The sequence below is a fragment of the Haemorhous mexicanus genome, chromosome 6 (genome assembly GCF_027477595.1).
Source record: "Haemorhous mexicanus isolate bHaeMex1 chromosome 6, bHaeMex1.pri, whole genome shotgun sequence".
NCBI classification, from domain to species: Eukaryota; Metazoa; Chordata; class Aves; order Passeriformes; family Fringillidae; genus Haemorhous; species Haemorhous mexicanus.
Genome location: NC_082346.1, coordinates 19,536,119 through 19,556,437, shown reverse-complemented (window position 1 = coordinate 19,556,437; position 20,319 = coordinate 19,536,119). Strand labels below are relative to the sequence as shown.

General features: G+C 44.1%; 1 protein-coding gene across 1 annotated transcript in view; it reads left to right on the top strand.

The window, feature by feature from the left end:
* Positions 1-20,319, top strand: part of MUC2 (mucin 2, oligomeric mucus/gel-forming) — a 70,003-nt gene that overhangs the window by 18,199 nt on the left and 31,485 nt on the right. Inside the window, exons 24-41 of the mRNA XM_059848210.1 lie at positions 902-1,058; positions 2,161-2,289; positions 4,132-4,282; positions 4,993-5,036; positions 5,567-5,786; positions 6,476-6,948; positions 7,541-7,726; positions 8,805-8,969; positions 9,429-10,044; positions 10,690-10,763; positions 11,974-12,159; positions 13,238-13,402; positions 13,862-14,479; positions 15,112-15,255; positions 16,385-16,570; positions 17,649-17,813; positions 18,273-18,741; positions 19,523-19,683. Coding sequence (XP_059704193.1) covers positions 902-1,058; positions 2,161-2,289; positions 4,132-4,282; positions 4,993-5,036; positions 5,567-5,786; positions 6,476-6,948; positions 7,541-7,726; positions 8,805-8,969; positions 9,429-10,044; positions 10,690-10,763; positions 11,974-12,159; positions 13,238-13,402; positions 13,862-14,479; positions 15,112-15,255; positions 16,385-16,570; positions 17,649-17,813; positions 18,273-18,741; positions 19,523-19,683 — 4,309 coding nt within the window. The remainder of the gene's footprint in view (positions 1-901; positions 1,059-2,160; positions 2,290-4,131; positions 4,283-4,992; positions 5,037-5,566; positions 5,787-6,475; positions 6,949-7,540; positions 7,727-8,804; positions 8,970-9,428; positions 10,045-10,689; positions 10,764-11,973; positions 12,160-13,237; positions 13,403-13,861; positions 14,480-15,111; positions 15,256-16,384; positions 16,571-17,648; positions 17,814-18,272; positions 18,742-19,522; positions 19,684-20,319) is intronic.

Here is a 20,319-nt window from a genome sequence, read left to right as displayed (position 1 = left end):
GTTTGCTGCAGTTGCACCATCTCTTGTTGAGAGACAGTCAGTATTACAAGTACTGAAGGACCTTGCAATCATCAGATCCATCTCCTGATGGAAATTCATACTAAGCATGAAAGGTGGCTGTTGAAGAGGCTACTATTTCTCGTAGTATTCAATCCACAAAAGGATCTTTTTTAGACACCACAGACATCACATAGTTTAGACAGACAGCTGCTGGTACTGTGCCTCCAAATTGTCACAACAAGCACTGTGACAGCACACAGCTTCCAGAGTACAGTGCATAGAAAGCCCTCCTCTTTATTTCTGATATCTTTCCTGATGCATAGTAATATTAACAACAGTTTGTTCTTAACTCACAGTGGAAAAGTCACCAACAATTATTAATTTAATTAATTTGTTATATATTTCCATGTGGTTTACTTCAGCAGCAAAAATCCAGTCTAAGTTTTTTCTCTTGCAGTCTCAAATAAAAAAAATAAAGCTTTTTTTACTGTGTCATTGGATAAACTCCAAAAACTTGATAGGCACAAAATTGCATGCTTCATATTTGCTGTGAATGTAGCCTTTCTGACATTGTTCACCATTTGGTGGGCAAAGCTTGCCAGAGACTTCACTGGCATCAATTCAGTTTGGTTTTGGGAGCACTAAAATGGAACTCTTTAGAAAATGTGAGCACTGCCAAGGACTCTTACTTTGTTTTTTCAGTCATAGCAACTTATGAAGGAGCTATATTATTTTAAGTCTGTTATTCCCCAAAACATATTGAGCAGTTTCAAGCCTGTACGTGTTTGTGATTTGGTAACTCTTAGGCACAGTCTCATTCCCATATATCAAGAGCTCTCAAACATATTAGTTTGAAAACTAATTTGGAGATGAACTGGAGCATCATTTCTTCCCCTGACAGGTGGACCCACTTCCTTACTATGAGGCTTGTGTTCATGATGCCTGCTCCTGTGACAGCGGTGGGGACTGCGAGTGCTTCTGCTCTGCAGTTGCAGCGTATGCCCAAGAGTGCATCAAGGCTGAGGCCTGCGTTTTCTGGAGAACTCCTGATATCTGCCGTGAGTATCAGATAAACACAACTGTATCCTTCTAGCTGCTGTCAGAAAGCCAGTCAAATAATTCATTAGTACTGTCACTACAAAGTCTTGCTGGCTACTTGGTGAAACCTTTTCTCAGAATATCAGGGAATGAACAGGCTAGCTAATTGTCTTCTGTTCAGCCTAGCTCTTCTCTTCTCTTCTCTTCTCTTCTCTTCTCTTCTCTTCTCTTCTCTTCTCTTCTCTTCTCTTCTCTTCTCTTCTCTTCTCTTCTCTTCTCTTCTCTTCTCTTCTTCTCTTCTTTTCCTTTCCTCTTTCAGTTGTTCAAATTACTCAGAATTTGATTTTAGAAAAAAGTGTATAGCATTTCCATGCTTTACCACTGAACCTAATCAGTTTTATGTATATTAAGCAATGTCCATTAGTGGTGCTAGTACTCATACCAATGCATCATAAATTATTGTAAAATACTATTTAAATTAATATTACCCAAAAAGTGCTCAAATCAAAATTTTGAGATTCTAAGTAGTGGAAATATATAATTTTTTAATTTTAAAATTCATTCAGATTAAAAATTTGGACTAAGTGGAGCTTTTAAGTGTAAGAAACCAGTGAAACAAAAATTGTAAGTTATATTCAGCTCTGATATATAAGTTAATAAAAGCCCCTTTCTCTGTCTTTAGTCATCTAAGCTGAATTCAAGTTGTATTCATAATGGCTCATATGCTTCCTCTTGGACTTTCAGCCTGTGTGATACAGCAAGATGGAACTATTTTGTATGAAACTGAAAAATATTTAGGAGTTTGCTAGTAGCTACGGAAGAAAAATACTGTCAGAAATATACCTTTAATTTTAAACTATAATAATTTTTTAAAAATAATTTTTCTTTATCATTTGAAGCATTTTTACCCAGTGACCTGAATATTTAAAATTTCAGTCTTGGGCACCACTGTTTTGATGTATCCAAAATTTAATCAGAGTAGCAAAAAGTCCAGGTCTTGTACCTCAAGAGAAATTTGGCCAGGTTAACTTGTAGATTGATATAGCTTGTACCTTTAAAGGCTTGCTCAGAAGTGCATTCTGGCAACCTTGTTTTTAATCAGCTTCTCTCTTTTCTCATCAGCAATATTCTGTGACTACTACAACCCTCGCAATGAGTGTGACTGGCACTATGAGCCTTGTGGCAGTAATATCACAACCTGCAGGATGATCAATAATGTCAGCACCAACTTTACAGTGCCATTACTGGAAGGTAGTAAATTCATTGCCACTTCATATTGTGTTTTGTTTAACTTTCTTCATATATCTTTTGATAATTATGGACTAGTCAGTCAACTTGATGAGATGTTCCTAAATCTGCTATGTTGAGTTTGCCTCCAGTCTTACATAAATGTTTCCTATAATGAAATTTATTATTTATTAACGTCAATGGGTGATAGTTACATTGCTGTCAGCCACAAAACTATTTCTCTGCTTGGATAATATCCTGAAACATGCATTAATATTACATCATGGTTATTTTGAATCCCATGCAAAACTATTTCAAAAGCAGGAAAATCTTTGATATGGAAAAGAAACAAGTCACTGATAGTTGGTTATTTTTAATCTTATAATTTTTTTATGTACCAAATCATCTTGCCTTTACTAGATTAGTCTGCAACATTCACCTACCTTTACACTGGCAAATATCTTTCATAGCAGACACACTGGTGCTGCTTTATATTGGATTTGTACTGGAGATTTTGTTTCTTTTCCTGATGAGCTATTAGTAGGTGACAGTCCTTGTAGTTGATAATGGAACAGGAATTTCACATTAAAAGGACTGCAATGACACAAGAATGTGAAAGACTTTACAAGCTTCTTCTGGTTTACCACATGGTAAAGCTGGAGAAAGAAGCTGTATTTTTAGCCATAAAGTCTTTTTGGTCTGTACTGGAGGCACTTATCTCCAGTTTAGGGACTGGCAAGAAATGCCTTGAGTTTGACTTTACTTTGAACTGCTAGTAAAAAAATTAAAAGAAAAAAATCAAATAAATGAAAACTCAAGAGAAACCGAACAAACCAAACCAAACAAAGCAAAACAAAAAAAAACCACCAAAAAACCTTACTAAAAAAATCAACTAAAATCCCTAACCAAAATATTTTTTAAAAACCCAACAAGCCTCTGTATTTTAAAATAAGATATCTTATATTATTAGATAGATAAGATTTGGGAAGTGTCAGAAGGCAGATTATTTTATATCCAATTATATTTCTGAATTATTTTTGTTTCTTAGTTTTGATAGAAATATAGAGCACATCTATTTTTGTTAGGACGTCGTAAGTACAGTCTGACAGTGTAAAGTGACTTTTAAGTATCAGTTAATTACATGGTGCTTCAGTTTAAAGGCTATTTAGAACTCCAGTACAGTAAAAAGAGAACTTCATGTCATTAATAATTGGACTTAATAAGAGGTTATTTAGAATAAGGAAATATAATAATATAATAACAACAGAATAATATTTTAAAGTGTATTTACATGAAAAAATAAATAACAATTTACAGTCAATTAATACCTTGCAGTAAAGTTTGTATCACTCCCTGTGGGTAAAGAAAAACACAAATAAATTATCCGTTTGAGGCAGAGATACCCGGTGTGTTCTAGGCATATAAACAAGGCCTAATGTTCCAAGAAATGTAGTGAAAAACCTGTCTGTTAGTGAATCTGCTTCCATATTCTGCACAAAAGTATTATTGATATAGTGATCTATAAAAAAATTGGGGTGTTTCTTTGTCTTAAAATTACTAGTTGCCCATAGAAATGAGTATGAATTAGGGTTTTCTCTAAGGTATTGAACTAAGAAAAAGAAACTTCACTAGTTTTCATAAAAAACCTTCTTATTTAATCCTCCTCACACCAGTATTATCAATGAGAACTGTTGGAGTCTTTTGGAAAGACTAATTGTCCACAGCCTAATTTGAATGGGAAGTTTTAGAATTCTTTCACTATGCTTGATTCAGTGAGAATAGTTTGCCTTCAGAAGGTAACATATGACTGAGTTAACTTTTTGTACTTTTCCTTCATCCTTATTCTGTTCTACCTGTCATCAATAGGGTGCTATCCCAGATGCCCTAAGGACAAGCCTATATATAATGAAGAGACAAAGCAATGTGTGACTGAAGATCAATGTGGATGTTACCTTGAGGATGGAACCCATGTACCCCCTGGGCAAGAAGTACCCACAAAAGAAAACTGTACAATTTGGTATATAAAAATTACTTGCAGTTATTCAGGAAATAATTAGTGTGTGCTGAGTCTTTAATTTACTTTGCTGGGCCTCAAACAAATAGAGATGCAACTTCAGCTGAAGAGCTGGTATATTCTTGAATTTCATAATTTTCCAAACCCATAATAATCCAGATTTTAGGTTTGTAGTATTATTATAATAGGTTTATTAGCAAATTCAGTAATTATACCTGTCCACTGTCATAAATTATATAATCAAACCTCAATGAACTTCTAAAACAACCTTTCAGTTCTCAGTACTCTTTGGGAAAAGGGGCTATTCTCCCTTGCATTGTCACTTAAAACTGGGACTTCAAAATCACTGTACTCTGAAATACTTTTGCCCTGAAAGAGATAGCTGAGTCCTAACTCTTCATGCTTAGAGTGCTAGCAATGACAGCACTTTCACCTCTGGCTCCACGTGATGACCAGAGAATAATCTGATCCAGCCGAAAGTTCACTCTGCAAAACAGTTGTTACTTCAGTATTGCAACTCACAATTGAACTGAAAGTGGTGACTTAGTTTTAATGAAAAATGGTAGGCAATACTAGAAAATATACTCAGAAAAATATCCAGTAGTGTGAACGAAGATCAAGTGACAAATTTCTATGTTTCTGTGCTCTTGACTCTGCTAACAGGTATCATGAAACATCAGCAACATTTTAATTTTTGGATATTTTTCTTTTAGTGTCTGTGTCCCATCAGGATCCATACAGTGTAAACCAGTCCCAGGTAAATAACATTTGGGTTTTTCTGGAAACAAAAAGAAAAGAAAATGCACAGAACTGCTTTGTCTGACTTTACAAAGGCTTAGTATTGATTTGGAATAATTCTTTCCAGTGCTAGTGAAAGTTGTGAGTAAAGAAAATTTGGTAGCACTTTTGTTGAACTTTGCTGTTAATACTTCTGGTTAAACGTTTTTCTCATGCCCCTTCAGTCTTTCTCCCCATGTCCCATATCCAAACTAATGGATTTCACTACAAGTTTGCACTTCCTGAACATATAGTTATTTTATGTAAAGGTGTCAGATAGTAAATTTCAATTATTATTTCTTTTACAACATTTTAAAAGCTACTTTCTAAGTCTGTACCACCAGGCATTTTATTCAGGACTTGATTAAATGTGTTCTAACATGGCTTTAAATGTAAAGATAAATTAGCACAATATAGTAGATCAAAGCTCCAGGAACAAGAGCTGAAAAACATACATGAATGTAAATGCTCTCTTGTAGAAAAATTGCACAGTAAAGCTCTTTCTTGCAGGATGTCCTTGTGTCATCAATGGAACGAGTTATGAAGAGGGTGCTACTGTGGGAGTTGTACAGGATGGCGACATATGTACAAGATACATTTGTGCAGAAAATGGCTCTGTAGTTCCTGGTGAAGTCTATCCTTGTCCAACATCTTCACCTACAACCATTTCAACCTCCTCACCTCACAGTACTCTTACCACCACCACCACAGGTAAATCATCAATACAGATGTGATCTAAAAATTGTTTTATTTAAGGAAAATATTTTAAATATAGAATGTACAATTATATGGGATTTATAGTTGACACAGATAGAGCAATCTTTATGGATTGTTTTATCATACCACACCAAGAAAGACTTCTAGCATTTTGAGTTGATTTATTTCTCATTAAAGAAATTGTAAGTATATGTATGTATAAATGTATAGGGTGCCTTCCTATTTATGAAAAAAAAAAAGTTAGCTTTTCAATATCCTAATGGGATAGTAGAAATAATGGTAGGAGTGTCAGCAAAAAAAAAAAATACTATTATGTTTCTTTTGAAATTATAATCTCTTTTTGTTCTATTTCAGTTTCCACTACAAGCCACCCAGTCACTACAAGTAAGTTATAAATACAAAACAATGTTGTTAAAAATGTCAAAGGAATATTTAAAGGAAGAGTAAATTAAAGACAATCAATACAGAAAAAAAATATTTTAAACAAAAATTAATGTTTTTTAATATAATTTCAAAAGTGCCACTAAAGGCTTCATCTTGGAGATTTTATTTTGATGCAAAACTTCCAGTTTAAAGAGCTGGTAATACAGAACCGATTTTAAAACTCTTTTTTTTTTGAAAGATTACCAATTACAATGTGGTCCTCTAGTCCTTAATGGAAGAAAATAAAAAATGGATCTTCTCAGGATGTTCTCTGTAAAGTCTGAAACCTCTGTCTTTTCTTGCAGCTCCATGCATAGTCACAGAACTAATCTGTGATTGGACTGAATGGTTTGATGTTAGTAAACCTGAAGAAGGTGGTGGTGACTACGAAACATATGATGAAATAAGAAAACATGGAAACAAAATATGTACAACTCCTGAAAAAATTGAGTGCAGGGCTAAGGATAAACCTGATGTGAGCTTAGAGGAACTTGGTCAGAAAGTAGAATGTAATGTTAAATATGGGCTAATCTGTAGAAATGATGAGCAAGATGTAACTATGTGGCCACTTTGCTATAATTATGAAATCAGAGTAAACTGTTGTGAGTGGCAAGAAATTCCTTGTGAGCCTACAATTACACCTACTATACCTTCAACTTCAACCACCACCCAGACAACAATAGCCAGCACCACTACAACCAGGAGTTCAACAGAAGTTACCACCATGCCCATACACATCCATTCCACCACATGTGAGTATACACCATCAGGCCTCCCTCCATTAACTTCAACATCTCCAGATATTTAACTGAAAAATATTCCATGATTGTTGCCTTTGGAGAAATATAGAGCTATTGGCTACTAAAGGCAGGTCTCAGTAATAGAAAACATTGGTCTGCAAGGAAGTCTTACTTAGGAGAGTTTGGACTTCTAAGTTTCTGCTGGAGACAATATTCCCAGAAGCACCTGCTGTGTGAGAAAAGAGTAGGCCAAGGCTCAAACCCCTGTTCCTAGAGGCATTATCTGGGTGGGGTTGCACAGGCTTCCTTATTCAGGCTAACATAGTCTTGCTGATTTTGTGAGAAGCACTTTCAAGCATTATACCTAATCTCTTTGCTAGGAAAAGATGGCCATCACCGTATCTGTGCATGGATGTCAAGGATTCTGCTTTCTGGGGCCAGAATGGGAGGGCTGGTTCTGGGGTCCTTTGTTCTTCAAAGGGTGGGCTGACCTGTCTATGTCTGTGGCTGCTGCCTCATGTGCAGCTTCTGTTCAGTTCACACTGAGTCCCACTCATGCCTTTGTGCCTTTGTCTGTTTTCTCTGTCCCTGTTCTTTCTAACAGCCCCACCTCCACCCACACCAAGCACACCAAAGTCGACAACCACTCCCTCGCCGCCGGAGACTCCCACCACCACCACCAGCACCCCGACAACAACAACCACTGTTACTGGATCCCCAACACCCACCTCAACTACTTCAAGCACATCCTCACCAACACCAACATACACCACCACCACACCAACTCCAGGTACTTCTCTGGACTGTTCTCTGATGTGTTCCTTTGCAATGGGAGAAATTAAGGTGGCTTGGTCCCTCCTTTAGTGTGTCTCCACGGGATTGCAGATTGGAGGAATTACTGTTCACCCCCTCAGGTGCCCTGTGCTCAAAGCTGGCCTTTTGGCCAGCTGGTTGAGAAGGACAAGGATTTAGGGGTCCTAGGGTGAAGGTCTTGGCTTCCCTGACTCAAAATGCTCCCAGGAAAAATTTCATGCTGGTGCTCACTTTAGATAGATGCTGAACTGATGGAAATTCTCTGTTTTGCTGCTGTTGGACCTTGTCCTTCAGCTGGCTAGAATGTAGTCACTGGACCCACATATGGAGGGCAATTGTAGTGAGGCTCTATTCTGTGACACTCTTGTTCTAGGAAAGGCTGGGCAGAATTTCTTCCCTTTCTCGTCCTCCTTTGGCATGTCTGTACAAGTGGATGGCAATGGTTCTAGATTGTAGAAGCAAGGATTACACTGGGATGCTTTTGGAAACAGTTTTACACTCAAAAATGCCACTTCTTGTGAACTGTGGCCTTTTGCTGATGCCATGTACTAGAACTCTGGGAAGCCCTTCATCAGGCTGACATTCCACCACAGGGAAATTTCATGACAGTCAAGCAGGAACTTACTCCTCTTCACACTTCCGTCTCTGATGATGAATTCACCACTCAGCGCTTCCTGCAAGGATTTGTAAGGTGTTCAGGTAGTGAAGCAGAGACAGAAAGTCCCAGTGATATAAAAAAGCATTGCACCTCCTCATCTCTTACCTATTGGTAAGTCTCTCTGATTTAGTGAGAAGCACCTTCCAGCACCATCGCCAGTCTCCTAGCTAGGAAAGGCGGGCCATCACCCTTTCTGTGCATGGATTTCAAAGATTCTTCTCTTTGAGACCAGAAAGGAAGGGTTGTTGCAAGGGATCTTTGCTGTGCTAAGGGTGGCCTGACCCCTCCAGGTCTGTGGCAACTGCCTCATGCACTCAGCTTCTGTTCAGTTCACACTGAGTCCCACTGATGCCTTTGTGCCTTTGTCTGTTTTCTCTGTCCCTGCTGTTGCCCACAGGCACACCGAGCACAGCATCCCCTCCCCCAGAATGGACAACCACTTCCATGTCACCGGAGACTCTCAGCAGCACCAGCACCACCACCAGCACCAGCACCAGCACCACCACTGGAGCACCGACGACAACAACAACAACCGTTACAACAACCATCCGAACTCCTGCACGTATGTTCCAAAACCAAATAATTCCTGCCAAAAGCTCTCTGCCTCCTACTACAGTACCAACAAATAATTCTCTGACTCTGTTGTTGTTTCTGGCCTTGCTATGGGAGTAGTGATGAGCCATAAGCCCCTCCATATGTGGCTCTGGAAGGGATCAGGGATGGGTGTAATATCAGGGCAACCTGTGGCTAAACCTGGCCCTTGTTCTGGCTGTTTAAAAGGAATGAGGATTTAGGGGACCTTGGGAGAAACCCTTGTCTTCCCTGACTCAAGAGTGCTCCAAGGAGGTATTTCATAGTTGAGCCAAGATTAGACAGATACTGAAGTGATGGGAATGTTGCTTTGCTGCTATTGGACCTTGTCCTTCAGCTGTCCAGAATGTAGTCACTGGACCCAAGGTGGGTAGTTGGAGTGTCTCTCTCCTGTCCGTTTCTGACTGTCTGCCTTGTTGTCTACTCTCAGCGTGTGAGTGCGTCTGGACGGACTGGATCGATGTGACTTACCCAGATGGTTCTGACAGGAATGGTGGTGACTACGAAACCTTTGAGAACATTTGGAAGAAATACCCCTCCTGGGAGTGTGCAAAAGTTGAGAACATTTCCTGCCGAGCAGAGAAATTCCCTAGCTATTCCATTGCAGATTTAGGGCAGAAAGTGGAATGTAACGTTAACGTAGGGCTCATCTGTAACAATAAAGATCAGCAGATAGGAGGTATAATACCGATGCCAGTCTGCCTCAACTACGAGATCAGTGTCTGCTGCACCCCCAACAAACCAGAGTGTCTTCCACCTCCAAGCACCACGAGCACCACAACTTCCACAGCTGCACCCACAACGAGCAGTGTGTCCCCTCCAGTATCAACCACTGCTCCAACGTCAACACCAGTGGAGATTCCCAGCCCTACCCCGACCCCCAGCAGCAGCACCACCACCACCACGACGATGGCTCCCAGCAGCACCACCACTAGTGGCAGCACCTCACAGACCACAACAACTGCTCCTGTCTCAACAACACCCGTTTCAACTACTTCAAGCACATCCGCACCCACACCAACATACACCACCACCACACCAACTCCAGGTACTTCTGTGATCTGTACTCTCATGTGTTTCCTTGCTGTGGGGAACTGAAGGTCTGTGAGCACCTCCATTTGTGCCTCTCTCTGGGATCTGAGATTGGACAAATTGTTGTGTATCCCCTGAAATGGCCTTTGCCGAAAGGTGGCCCTTGGGCTGGTTGTTTCAGAAGGAGCAAGAATACGGGGCTGTATGTCCTTCTTTCCTGTGGAGATCTTGATCCCCATGTTACTGTGCATACATCCTTCCCTGACCACAGACTCCCATCTCAGGTCTTACTCCATGAGTTAATGCGGTGTTCAGGTTATAAGGCAAAGATAGAAAGTCTCCAGTAGATGAAAAGCATGACTCGCCCTCCTCTCTTCCCTATAGGTAGATCTCTCTGATTTTGTGAGAAGTAAATTCCAGCACTATCCCCAGTCTCCTAGCTAGGCAAAGAGGGCTGTGACCTTGTGTGTGCATGGATGTCAAGGATTCTGCTTTCTCTGGCCGGAAAGTTAGGGCTGGTTCTGGGGACTTTGTTGTTCTAAGGGTGGACTGGCCTGTCTGTGGCAGTGGCTGCTGCCTGATGTGCAGCTTCTGTTGAGTTCACATTGAGTCCCACTGATGCCTTTGTGCCTTTGTCTGTTTTCTCTGTCCCTGTTCTTTCCAACAGTCACACCAAGCACACCAAAATCAACAACCACTCCCTTGCCACCGGTGACTCCCACCACCACCAGCAGTAGCCCTCCAGGCACATCAACAACAACAACTACATCAACAACAGTTACTGGATCACCAACCACCGTCTCATCTCCTGGAAGTATGTTCCCAGCAGTAGTAATTCCCACCAAATTCTTCTGCATCTAACTGCTCAACTAGCAAATAATTATCTGGTTCTTCTGTCATTTCTGATGTTGTACTGGGAGTACTGAAGGTCTGAGTGTACTTCCATCTGTGGCTCTGGATGGAATGGGGGATGGATGTAACTTCTGGATATCCTAGGAAATGTCATGTGCTCAAAGCCAGCCTTTTGTTCTGGCTGTTTCAGAAGGAACAATCATTTAGGGGTCTTGGGGAGAAGGTTTTGACTTCTCTGACTCAGGAATGCTCCCAGGAGGTATTTCATCCTGGTACCTCATCTTGTACAGATTCTGAAGTAATGAAATCCTTGCTTTTACCCCTGTTGGTCCTAATCCTTCAGCTGGCCAGAATGTAGTCACTGGACCCATGGAGTGCAATTGGAGTGGGACTTGGTCTTGTGGCACTTGCATTTCAGGCTCTATTTGGGCACAGTTGTGTATAGTTTCCCACCTTTCTACTCCTTTTTTACCCTTTTACTGTTAATGGTGTTCAGCCACTCTAGGTGTAAGAAGGAAGGATTCTTCTGCCAGGCATTTGGAAACAGTTTCACTCAGCATACTACCCTCTGCTGTGAGCTGTGGTCTTTGGGTGATCAGATCCACTGTTACACTGGAGAGCCCTTTATCAGGCTGACACTGGAAAATCACATGGCAAACAGGCAGCAAGATATTCCTGCATGCTTCCTTCCCTTACCAACTGTTCCCATCTCAGGTCTTGCTCCAGTGTTTAGTGAGGTGTTCAGGTACTGAGGCAGAGCTAGAAAGCTCCAGCAAGTTTGAAAGCATTACTGCTCCTCATTTATTACCTACTGATAGGTCATTCTGACTTTTTTGCAGCACCATTCCCAGTCTCCTAGCTTGAAGAAGAGGGCCATCACACTATCTGTGCATGGATGTCAAGGATTCTGTTTTCTGGGGCCAGAATGGGAGGGCTGGTTCTGTGGTCTTTTGTGGGCTGACCTGTGGGTGGCTGTTTCTGTGGTCTTCTGTGACTGCTGCCTCATGTGCAGCTTCTGTTCAGTTCACACTGAGTCCCACTCATGCCTTTGTGCCTTTGTCTGTTTTCTCTGTCCCTGTTCTTTCTAACAGCCCCACCTCCACCCACACCAAGCACACCAAAGTCGACAACCACTCCCTCGCCGCCGGAGACTCCCACCACCACCACCAGCACCCCGACAACAACAACCACTGTTACTGGATCACCAACGCCCACCTCAACTACTTCAAGCACATCCTCACCAACACCAACATACACCACCACCACACCAACTCCAGGTACTTCTCTGGACTGTTCTCTGATGTGTTCCTTTGCAATGGGAGAAATTAAGGTGGCTTGGTCCCTCCTTTAGTGTGTCTCCACGGGATTGCAGATTGGAGGAATTACTGTTCACCCCCTCAGGTGCCCTGTGCTCAAAGCTGGCCTTTTGGCCAGCTGGTTGAGAAGGACAAGGATTTAGGGGTCCTAGGGTGAAGGTCTTGGCTTCCCTGACTCAAAATGCTCCCAGGAAAAATTTCATGCTGGTGCTCACTTTAGATAGATGCTGAACTGATGGAAATTCTCTGTTTTGCTGCTGTTGGACCTTGTCCTTCAGCTGGCCAGAATGTAGTCACTGGACCCACACATGGAGGGCAATTGTAGTGAGGCTCTATTCTGTGACACTCTTGTTCTAGGAAAGGCTGGGCAGAATTTCTTCCCTTTCTCGTCCTCCTTTGGCATGTCTGTACAAGTGGATGGCAATGGTTCTAGATCGTAGAAGCAAGGATTACACTGGGATGCTTTTGGAAACAGTTTTACACTCAAAAATGCCACTTCTTGTGAACTGTGGCCTTTTGCTGATGCCATGTACTAGAACTCTGGGAAGCCCTTCATCAGGCTGACATTCCACCACAGGGAAATTTCATGACAGTCAAGCAGGAACTTACTCCTCTTCACACTTCCGTCTCTGATGATGAATTCACCACTCAGCGCTTCCTGCAAGGATTTGTAAGGTGTTCAGGTAGTGAAGCAGAGACAGAAAGTCCCAGTGATATAAAAAAGCATTGCACCTCCTCATCTCTTACCTATTGGTAGGTCTCTCTGATTTAGTGAGAAGCACCTTCCAGCACCATCGCCAGTCTCCTAGCTAGGAAAGGCGGGCCATCACCCTTTCTGTGCATGGATTTCAAAGATTCTTCTCTTTGAGACCAGAAAGGAAGGGTTGTTGCAAGGGATCTTTGCTATGCTAAGGGTGGCCTGACCCCTCCAGGTCTGTGGCAACTGCCTCATGCACTCAGCTTCTGTTCAGTTCACACTGAGTCCCACTGATGCCTTTGTGCCTTTGTCTGTTTTCTGTGTCCCTGCTGTTGCCCACAGGCACACCGAGCACAGCATCCCCTCCCCCAGAATGGACAACCACTTCCATGTCACCGGAGACTCTCAGCAGCACCAGCACCACCACCAGCACCAGCACCAGCACCACCACTGGAGCACCGACGACAACAACAACAACCGTTACAACAACCATCCGAACTCCTGCACGTATGTTCCAAAACCAAATAATTCCTGCCAAAAGCTCTCTGCCTCCTACTACAGTACCAACAAATAATTCTCTGACTCTGTTGTTGTTTCTGGCCTTGCTATGGGAGTAGTGATGAGCCATAAGCACCTCCATATGTGGCTCTGGAAGGGATCAGGGATGGGTGTAATATCAGGGCAACCTGTGGCTAAACCTGGCCCTTGTTCTGGCTGTTAAAATGGAGTGAGGATTTAGGGTACCTTGAGAGAGGGTCTCGTCTTCCCTGACTCAAGAGTGCTCCAAGGAGGTATTTCATAGTTGAGCCAAGATTAGACAGATACTGAAGTGATGGGAATGTTGCTTTGCTGCTATTGGACCTTGTCCTTCAGCTGTCCAGAATGTAGTCACTGGACCCAAGGTGGGTAGTTGGAGTGTCTCTCTCCTGTCCGTTTCTGACTGTCTGCCTTGTTGTCTACTCTCAGCGTGTGAGTGCATCTGGACGGACTGGATCGATGTGACTTACCCAGATGGTTCTGACAGGAATGGTGGTGACTACGAAACCTTTGAGAACATTTGGAAGAAATACCCCTCCTGGGAGTGTGCAAAAGTTGAGAACATTTCCTGCCGAGCAGAGAAATTCCCTAGCTATTCCATTGCAGATTTAGGGCAGAAAGTGGAATGTAACGTTAACGTAGGGCTCATCTGTAACAATAAAGATCAGCAGATAGGAGGTATAATACCGATGCCAGTCTGCCTCAACTACGAGATCAGTGTCTGCTGCACCCCCAACAAACCAGAGTGTCTTCCACCTCCAAGCACCACGAGCACCACAACTTCCACAGCTGCACCCACAACGAGCAGTGTGTCCCCTCCAGTATCAACCACTGCTCCAACGTCAACACCAGTGGAGATTCCCAGCCCTACCCCGACCCCCAGCAGCAGCACCACCACCACCACCACGATGGCTCCCAGCAGCACCATCACTAGTGGCAGCACCTCACAGACCACAACAACTGCTCCTGTCTCAACAACACCCGTTTCAACTACTTCAAGCACATCCGCACCCACACCAACATACACCACCACCACACCAACTCCAGGTACTTCTGTGATCTGTGCTCTCATGTGTTTCCTTGCTGTGGGGAACTGAAGGTCTGTGAGCACCTCCATTTGTGCCTCTCTCTGGGATCTGAGATTGGACAAATTGTTGTGTATCCCCTGAAATGGCCTTTGCCGAAAGGTGGCCCTTGGGCTGGTTGTTTCAGAAGGAGCAAGAATACGGGGCTGTATGTCCTCCTTTCCTGTGGAGATCTTGATCCCCATGTTACTGTGCATACATCCTTCCCTGACCACAGACTCCCATCTCAGGTCTTACTCCATGAGTTAATGCGGTGTTCAGTAATGAGGCAAAGATGAAAAGCATGACTCGCCCTCCTCTCTTCCCTATAGGTAGATCTCTCTGATTTTGTGAGAAGTAAATTCCAGCACTATCCCCAGTCTCCTAGCTAGGCAAAGAGGGCTGTGACCTTGTGTGTGCATGGATGTCAAAGATTCTGCTTTCTCTGCCCGGAAAGCTAGGTCTGATTCTGGGGACTTTGTTGTTCTAAGGGTGGACTGGCCTGTCTGTGGCAGTGGCTGCTGCCTGATGTGCAGCTTCTGTTGAGTTCACATTGAGTCCCACTGATGCCTTTGTGCCTTTGTCTGTTTTCTCTGTCCCTGTTCTTTCCAACAGTCACACCAAGCACACCAAAATCAACAACCACTCCCTTGCCACCGGTGACTCCCACCACCACCAGCAGCCCTCCAGGCACATCAACAACAACAACTACATCAACAACGGTTACTGGATCACCAACCACCGTCTCATCTCCTGGAAGTATGTTCCTAGCAGTAGTAATTCCCACCAAATTCCTCTGTATCTAACTGCTCAACCAGCAAATAATTATCTGGTTCTTCTGTCATTTCTGACCTTGTACTGGGAGTACTGAAGGTCTGAGTGTACTTCCATCTGTGACTCTGGATGGAATGGGGGATGGATGTAACTTCTGGACGTCCTAGGAAATGTCATGTGCTCAAAGCCAGCCTTTTGTTCTGGCTGTTTCAGAAGGAACAATTATTTAGGGGTCTTGGGGAGAAGGTTTTGACTTCCCTGACTCAGGAATGCTCCCAGGAGGTATTTCATCCTGGTACCTCATCTTGTACAGATTCTGAAGTAATGGAATCCTTGCTTTTACCCCTGTTGGGCCTAATCCTTCAGCTGGCCAGAATGTAGTCACTGGACCCATGGAGTGCAATTGGAGTGGGACTTGGTCTTGTGGCACTTGCATTTCAGGCTCTATTTGGGCACAGTTGTGTATAGTTTCCCACCTTTCTACTCCTTTTTTACCCTTTTACTGTTAATGGTGTTCAGCCACTCTAGGTGTAAGAAGGAAGGATTCTTCTGCCAGGCATTTGGAAACAGTTTCACTCAGCATACTACCCTCTGCTGTGAGCTGTGGTCTTTGGGTGATCAGATCCACTGTTACACTGGAGAGCCCTTTATCAGGCTGACACTGGAAAATCACATGGCAAACAGGCAGCAAGATATTCCTGCATGCTTCCTTCCCTTACCAACTGTTCCCATCTCAGGTCTTGCTCCAGTGTTTAGTGAGGTGTTCAGGTACTGAGGCAGAGCTAGAAAGCTCCAGCAAGTTTGAAAGCATTACTGCTCCTCATTTATTACCTACTGATAGGTCATTCTGACTTTTTTGCAGCACCATTCCCAGTCTCCTAGCTTGAAGAAGAGGGCCATCACACTATCTGTGCATGGATGTCAAGGATTCTGTTTTCTGGGGCCAGAATGGGAGGGCTGGTTCTGTGGTCTTTTGTGGGCTGACCTGTGGGTGGCTGTTTCTGTGGTCTTCTGTGACTGCTGCCTCATGTGCAGCTTCTGTTCAGTTCACACTGAGTCCCACTCATGCCTTTGTGCCTTTGTCTGTTTTCTCTGTCCCTGTTCTTTCTAACAGCCCCACCTCCACCCACACCAAGCACACCAAAGTCGACAACCACTCCCTCGCCGCCGGAGACTCCCACCACCACCACCAGCACCCCGACAACAACAACCACTGTTACTGGATCACCAACGCCCACCTCAACTACTTCAAGCACATCCTCACCAACACCAACATACACCACCACCACACCAACTCCAGGTACTTCTCTGGACTGTTCTCTGATGTGTTCCTTTGCAATGGGAGAAATTAAGGTGGCTTGGTCCCTCCTTTAGTGTGTCTCCACGGGATTGCAGATTGGAGGAATTACTGTTCACCCCCTCAGGTGCCCTGTGCTCAAAGCTGGCCTTTTGGCCAGCTGGTTGAGAAGGACAAGGATTTAGGGGTCCTAGGGTGAAGGTCTTGGCTTCCCTGACTCAAAATGCTCCCAGGAAAAATTTCATGCTGGTGCTCACTTTAGATAGATGCTGAACTGATGGAAATTCTCTGTTTTGCTGCTGTTGGACCTTGTCCTTCAGCTGGCCAGAATGTAGTCACTGGACCCACACATGGAGGGCAATTGTAGTGAGGCTCTATTCTGTGACACTCTTGTTCTAGGAAAGGCTGGGCAGAATTTCTTCCCTTTCTCGTCCTCCTTTGGCATGTCTGTACAAGTGGATGGCAATGGTTCTAGATCGTAGAAGCAAGGATTACACTGGGATGCTTTTGGAAACAGTTTTACACTCAAAAATGCCACTTCTTGTGAACTGTGGCCTTTTGCTGATGCCATGTACTAGAACTCTGGGAAGCCCTTCATCAGGCTGACATTCCACCACAGGGAAATTTCATGACAGTCAAGCAGGAACTTACTCCTCTTCACACTTCCGTCTCTGATGATGAATTCACCACTCAGCGCTTCCTGCAAGGATTTGTAAGGTGTTCAGGTAGTGAAGCAGAGACAGAAAGTCCCAGTGATATAAAAAAGCATTGCACCTCCTCATCTCTTACCTATTGGTAGGTCTCTCTGATTTAGTGAGAAGCACCTTCCAGCACCATCGCCAGTCTCCTAGCTAGGAAAGGCGGGCCATCACCCTTTCTGTGCATGGATTTCAAAGATTCTTCTCTTTGAGACCAGAAAGGAAGGGTTGTTGCAAGGGATCTTTGCTATGCTAAGGGTGGCCTGACCCCTCCAGGTCTGTGGCAACTGCCTCATGCACTCAGCTTCTGTTCAGTTCACACTGAGTCCCACTGATGCCTTTGTGCCTTTGTCTGTTTTCTGTGTCCCTGCTGTTGCCCACAGGCACACCGAGCACAGCATCCCCTCCCCCAGAATGGACAACCACTTCCATGTCACCGGAGACTCTCAGCAGCACCAGCACCACCACCAGCACCAGCACCAGCACCACCACTGGAGCACCGACGACAACAACAACAACCGTTACAACAACCATCCGAACTCCTGCACGTATGTTCCAAAACCAAATAATTCCTGCCAAAAGCTCTCTGCCTCCTACTACAGTACCAACAAATAATTCTCTGACTCTGTTGTTGTTTCTGGCCTTGCTATGGGAGTAGTGATGAGCCATAAGCACCTCCATATGTGGCTCTGGAAGGGATCAGGGATGGGTGTAATATCAGGGCAACCTGTGGCTAAACCTGGCCCTTGTTCTGGCTGTTAAAATGGAGTGAGGATTTAGGGTACCTTGAGAGAGGGTCTCGTCTTCCCTGACTCAAGAGTGCTCCAAGGAGGTATTTCATAGTTGAGCCAAGATTAGACAGATACTGAAGTGATGGGAATGTTGCTTTGCTGCTATTGGACCTTGTCCTTCAGCTGTCCAGAATGTAGTCACTGGACCCAAGGTGGGTAGTTGGAGTGTCTCTCTCCTGTCCGTTTCTGACTGTCTGCCTTGTTGTCTACTCTCAGCGTGTGAGTGCATCTGGACGGACTGGATCGATGTGACTTACCCAGATGGTTCTGACAGGAATGGTGGTGACTACGAAACCTTTGAGAACATTTGGAAGAAATACCCCTCCTGGGAGTGTGCAAAAGTTGAGAACATTTCCTGCCGAGCAGAGAAATTCCCTAGCTATTCCATTGCAGATTTAGGGCAGAAAGTGGAATGTAACGTTAACGTAGGGCTCATCTGTAACAATAAAGATCAGCAGATAGGAGGTATAATACCGATGCCAGTCTGCCTCAACTACGAGATCAGTGTCTGCTGCACCCCCAACAAACCAGAGTGTCTTCCACCTCCAAGCACCACGAGCACCACAACTTCCACAGCTGCACCCACAACGAGCAGTGTGTCCCCTCCAGTATCAACCACTGCTCCAACGTCAACACCAGTGGAGATTCCCAGCCCTACCCCGACCCCCAGCAGCAGCACCACCACCACCACCACGATGGCTCCCAGCAGCACCATCACTAGTGGCAGCACCTCACAGACCACAACAACTGCTCCTGTCTCAACAACACCCGTTTCAACTACTTCAAGCACATCCGCACCCACACCAACATACACCACCACCACACCAACTCCAGGTACTTCTGTGATCTGTGCTCTCATGTGTTTCCTTGCTGTGGGGAACTGAAGGTCTGTGAGCACCTCCATTTGTGCCTCTCTCTGGGATCTGAGATTGGACAAATTGTTGTGTATCCCCTGAAATGGCCTTTGCCGAAAGGTGGCCCTTGGGCTGGTTGTTTCAGAAGGAGCAAGAATACGGGGCTGTATGTCCTCCTTTCCTGTGGAGATCTTGATCCCCATGTTACTGTGCATACATCCTTCCCTGACCACAGACTCCCATCTCAGGTCTTACTCCATGAGTTAATGCGGTGTTCAGTAATGAGGCAAAGATGAAAAGCATGACTCGCCCTCCTCTCTTCCCTATAGGTAGATCTCTCTGATTTTGTGAGAAGTAAATTCCAGCACTATCCCCAGTCTCCTAGCTAGGCAAAGAGGGCTGTGACCTTGTGTGTGCATGGATGTCAAAGATTCTGCTTTCTCTGCCCGGAAAGCTAGGTCTGATTCTGGGGACTTTGTTGTTCTAAGGGTGGACTGGCCTGTCTGTGGCAGTGGCTGCTGCCTGATGTGCAGCTTCTGTTGAGTTCACATTGAGTCCCACTGATGCCTTTGTGCCTTTGTCTGTTTTCTCTGTCCCTGTTCTTTCCAACAGTCACACCAAGCACACCAAAATCAACAACCACTCCCTTGCCACCGGTGACTCCCACCACCACCAGCAGCCCTCCAGGCACATCAACAACAACAACTACATCAACAACGGTTACTGGATCACCAACCACCGTCTCATCTCCTGGAAGTATGTTCCTAGCAGTAGTAATTCCCACCAAATTCCTCTGTATCTAACTGCTCAACCAGCAAATAATTATCTGGTTCTTCTGTCATTTCTGACCTTGTACTGGGAGTACTGAAGGTCTGAGTGTACTTCCATCTGTGACTCTGGATGGAATGGGGGATGGATGTAACTTCTGGACGTCCTAGGAAATGTCATGTGCTCAAAGCCAGCCTTTTGTTCTGGCTGTTTCAGAAGGAACAATTATTTAGGGGTCTTGGGGAGAAGGTTTTGACTTCCCTGACTCAGGAATGCTCCCAGGAGGTATTTCATCCTGGTACCTCATCTTGTACAGATTCTGAAGTAATGGAATCCTTGCTTTTACCCCTGTTGGGCCTAATCCTTCAGCTGGCCAGAATGTAGTCACTGGACCCATGGAGTGCAATTGGAGTGGGACTTGGTCTTGTGGCACTTGCATTTCAGGCTCTATTTGGGCACAGTTGTGTATAGTTTCCCACCTTTCTACTCCTTTTTTACCCTTTTACTGTTAATGGTGTTCAGCCACTCTAGGTGTAAGAAGGAAGGATTCTTCTGCCAGGCATTTGGAAACAGTTTCACTCAGCATACTACCCTCTGCTGTGAGCTGTGGTCTTTGGTTGATCAGATCCACTGTTACACTG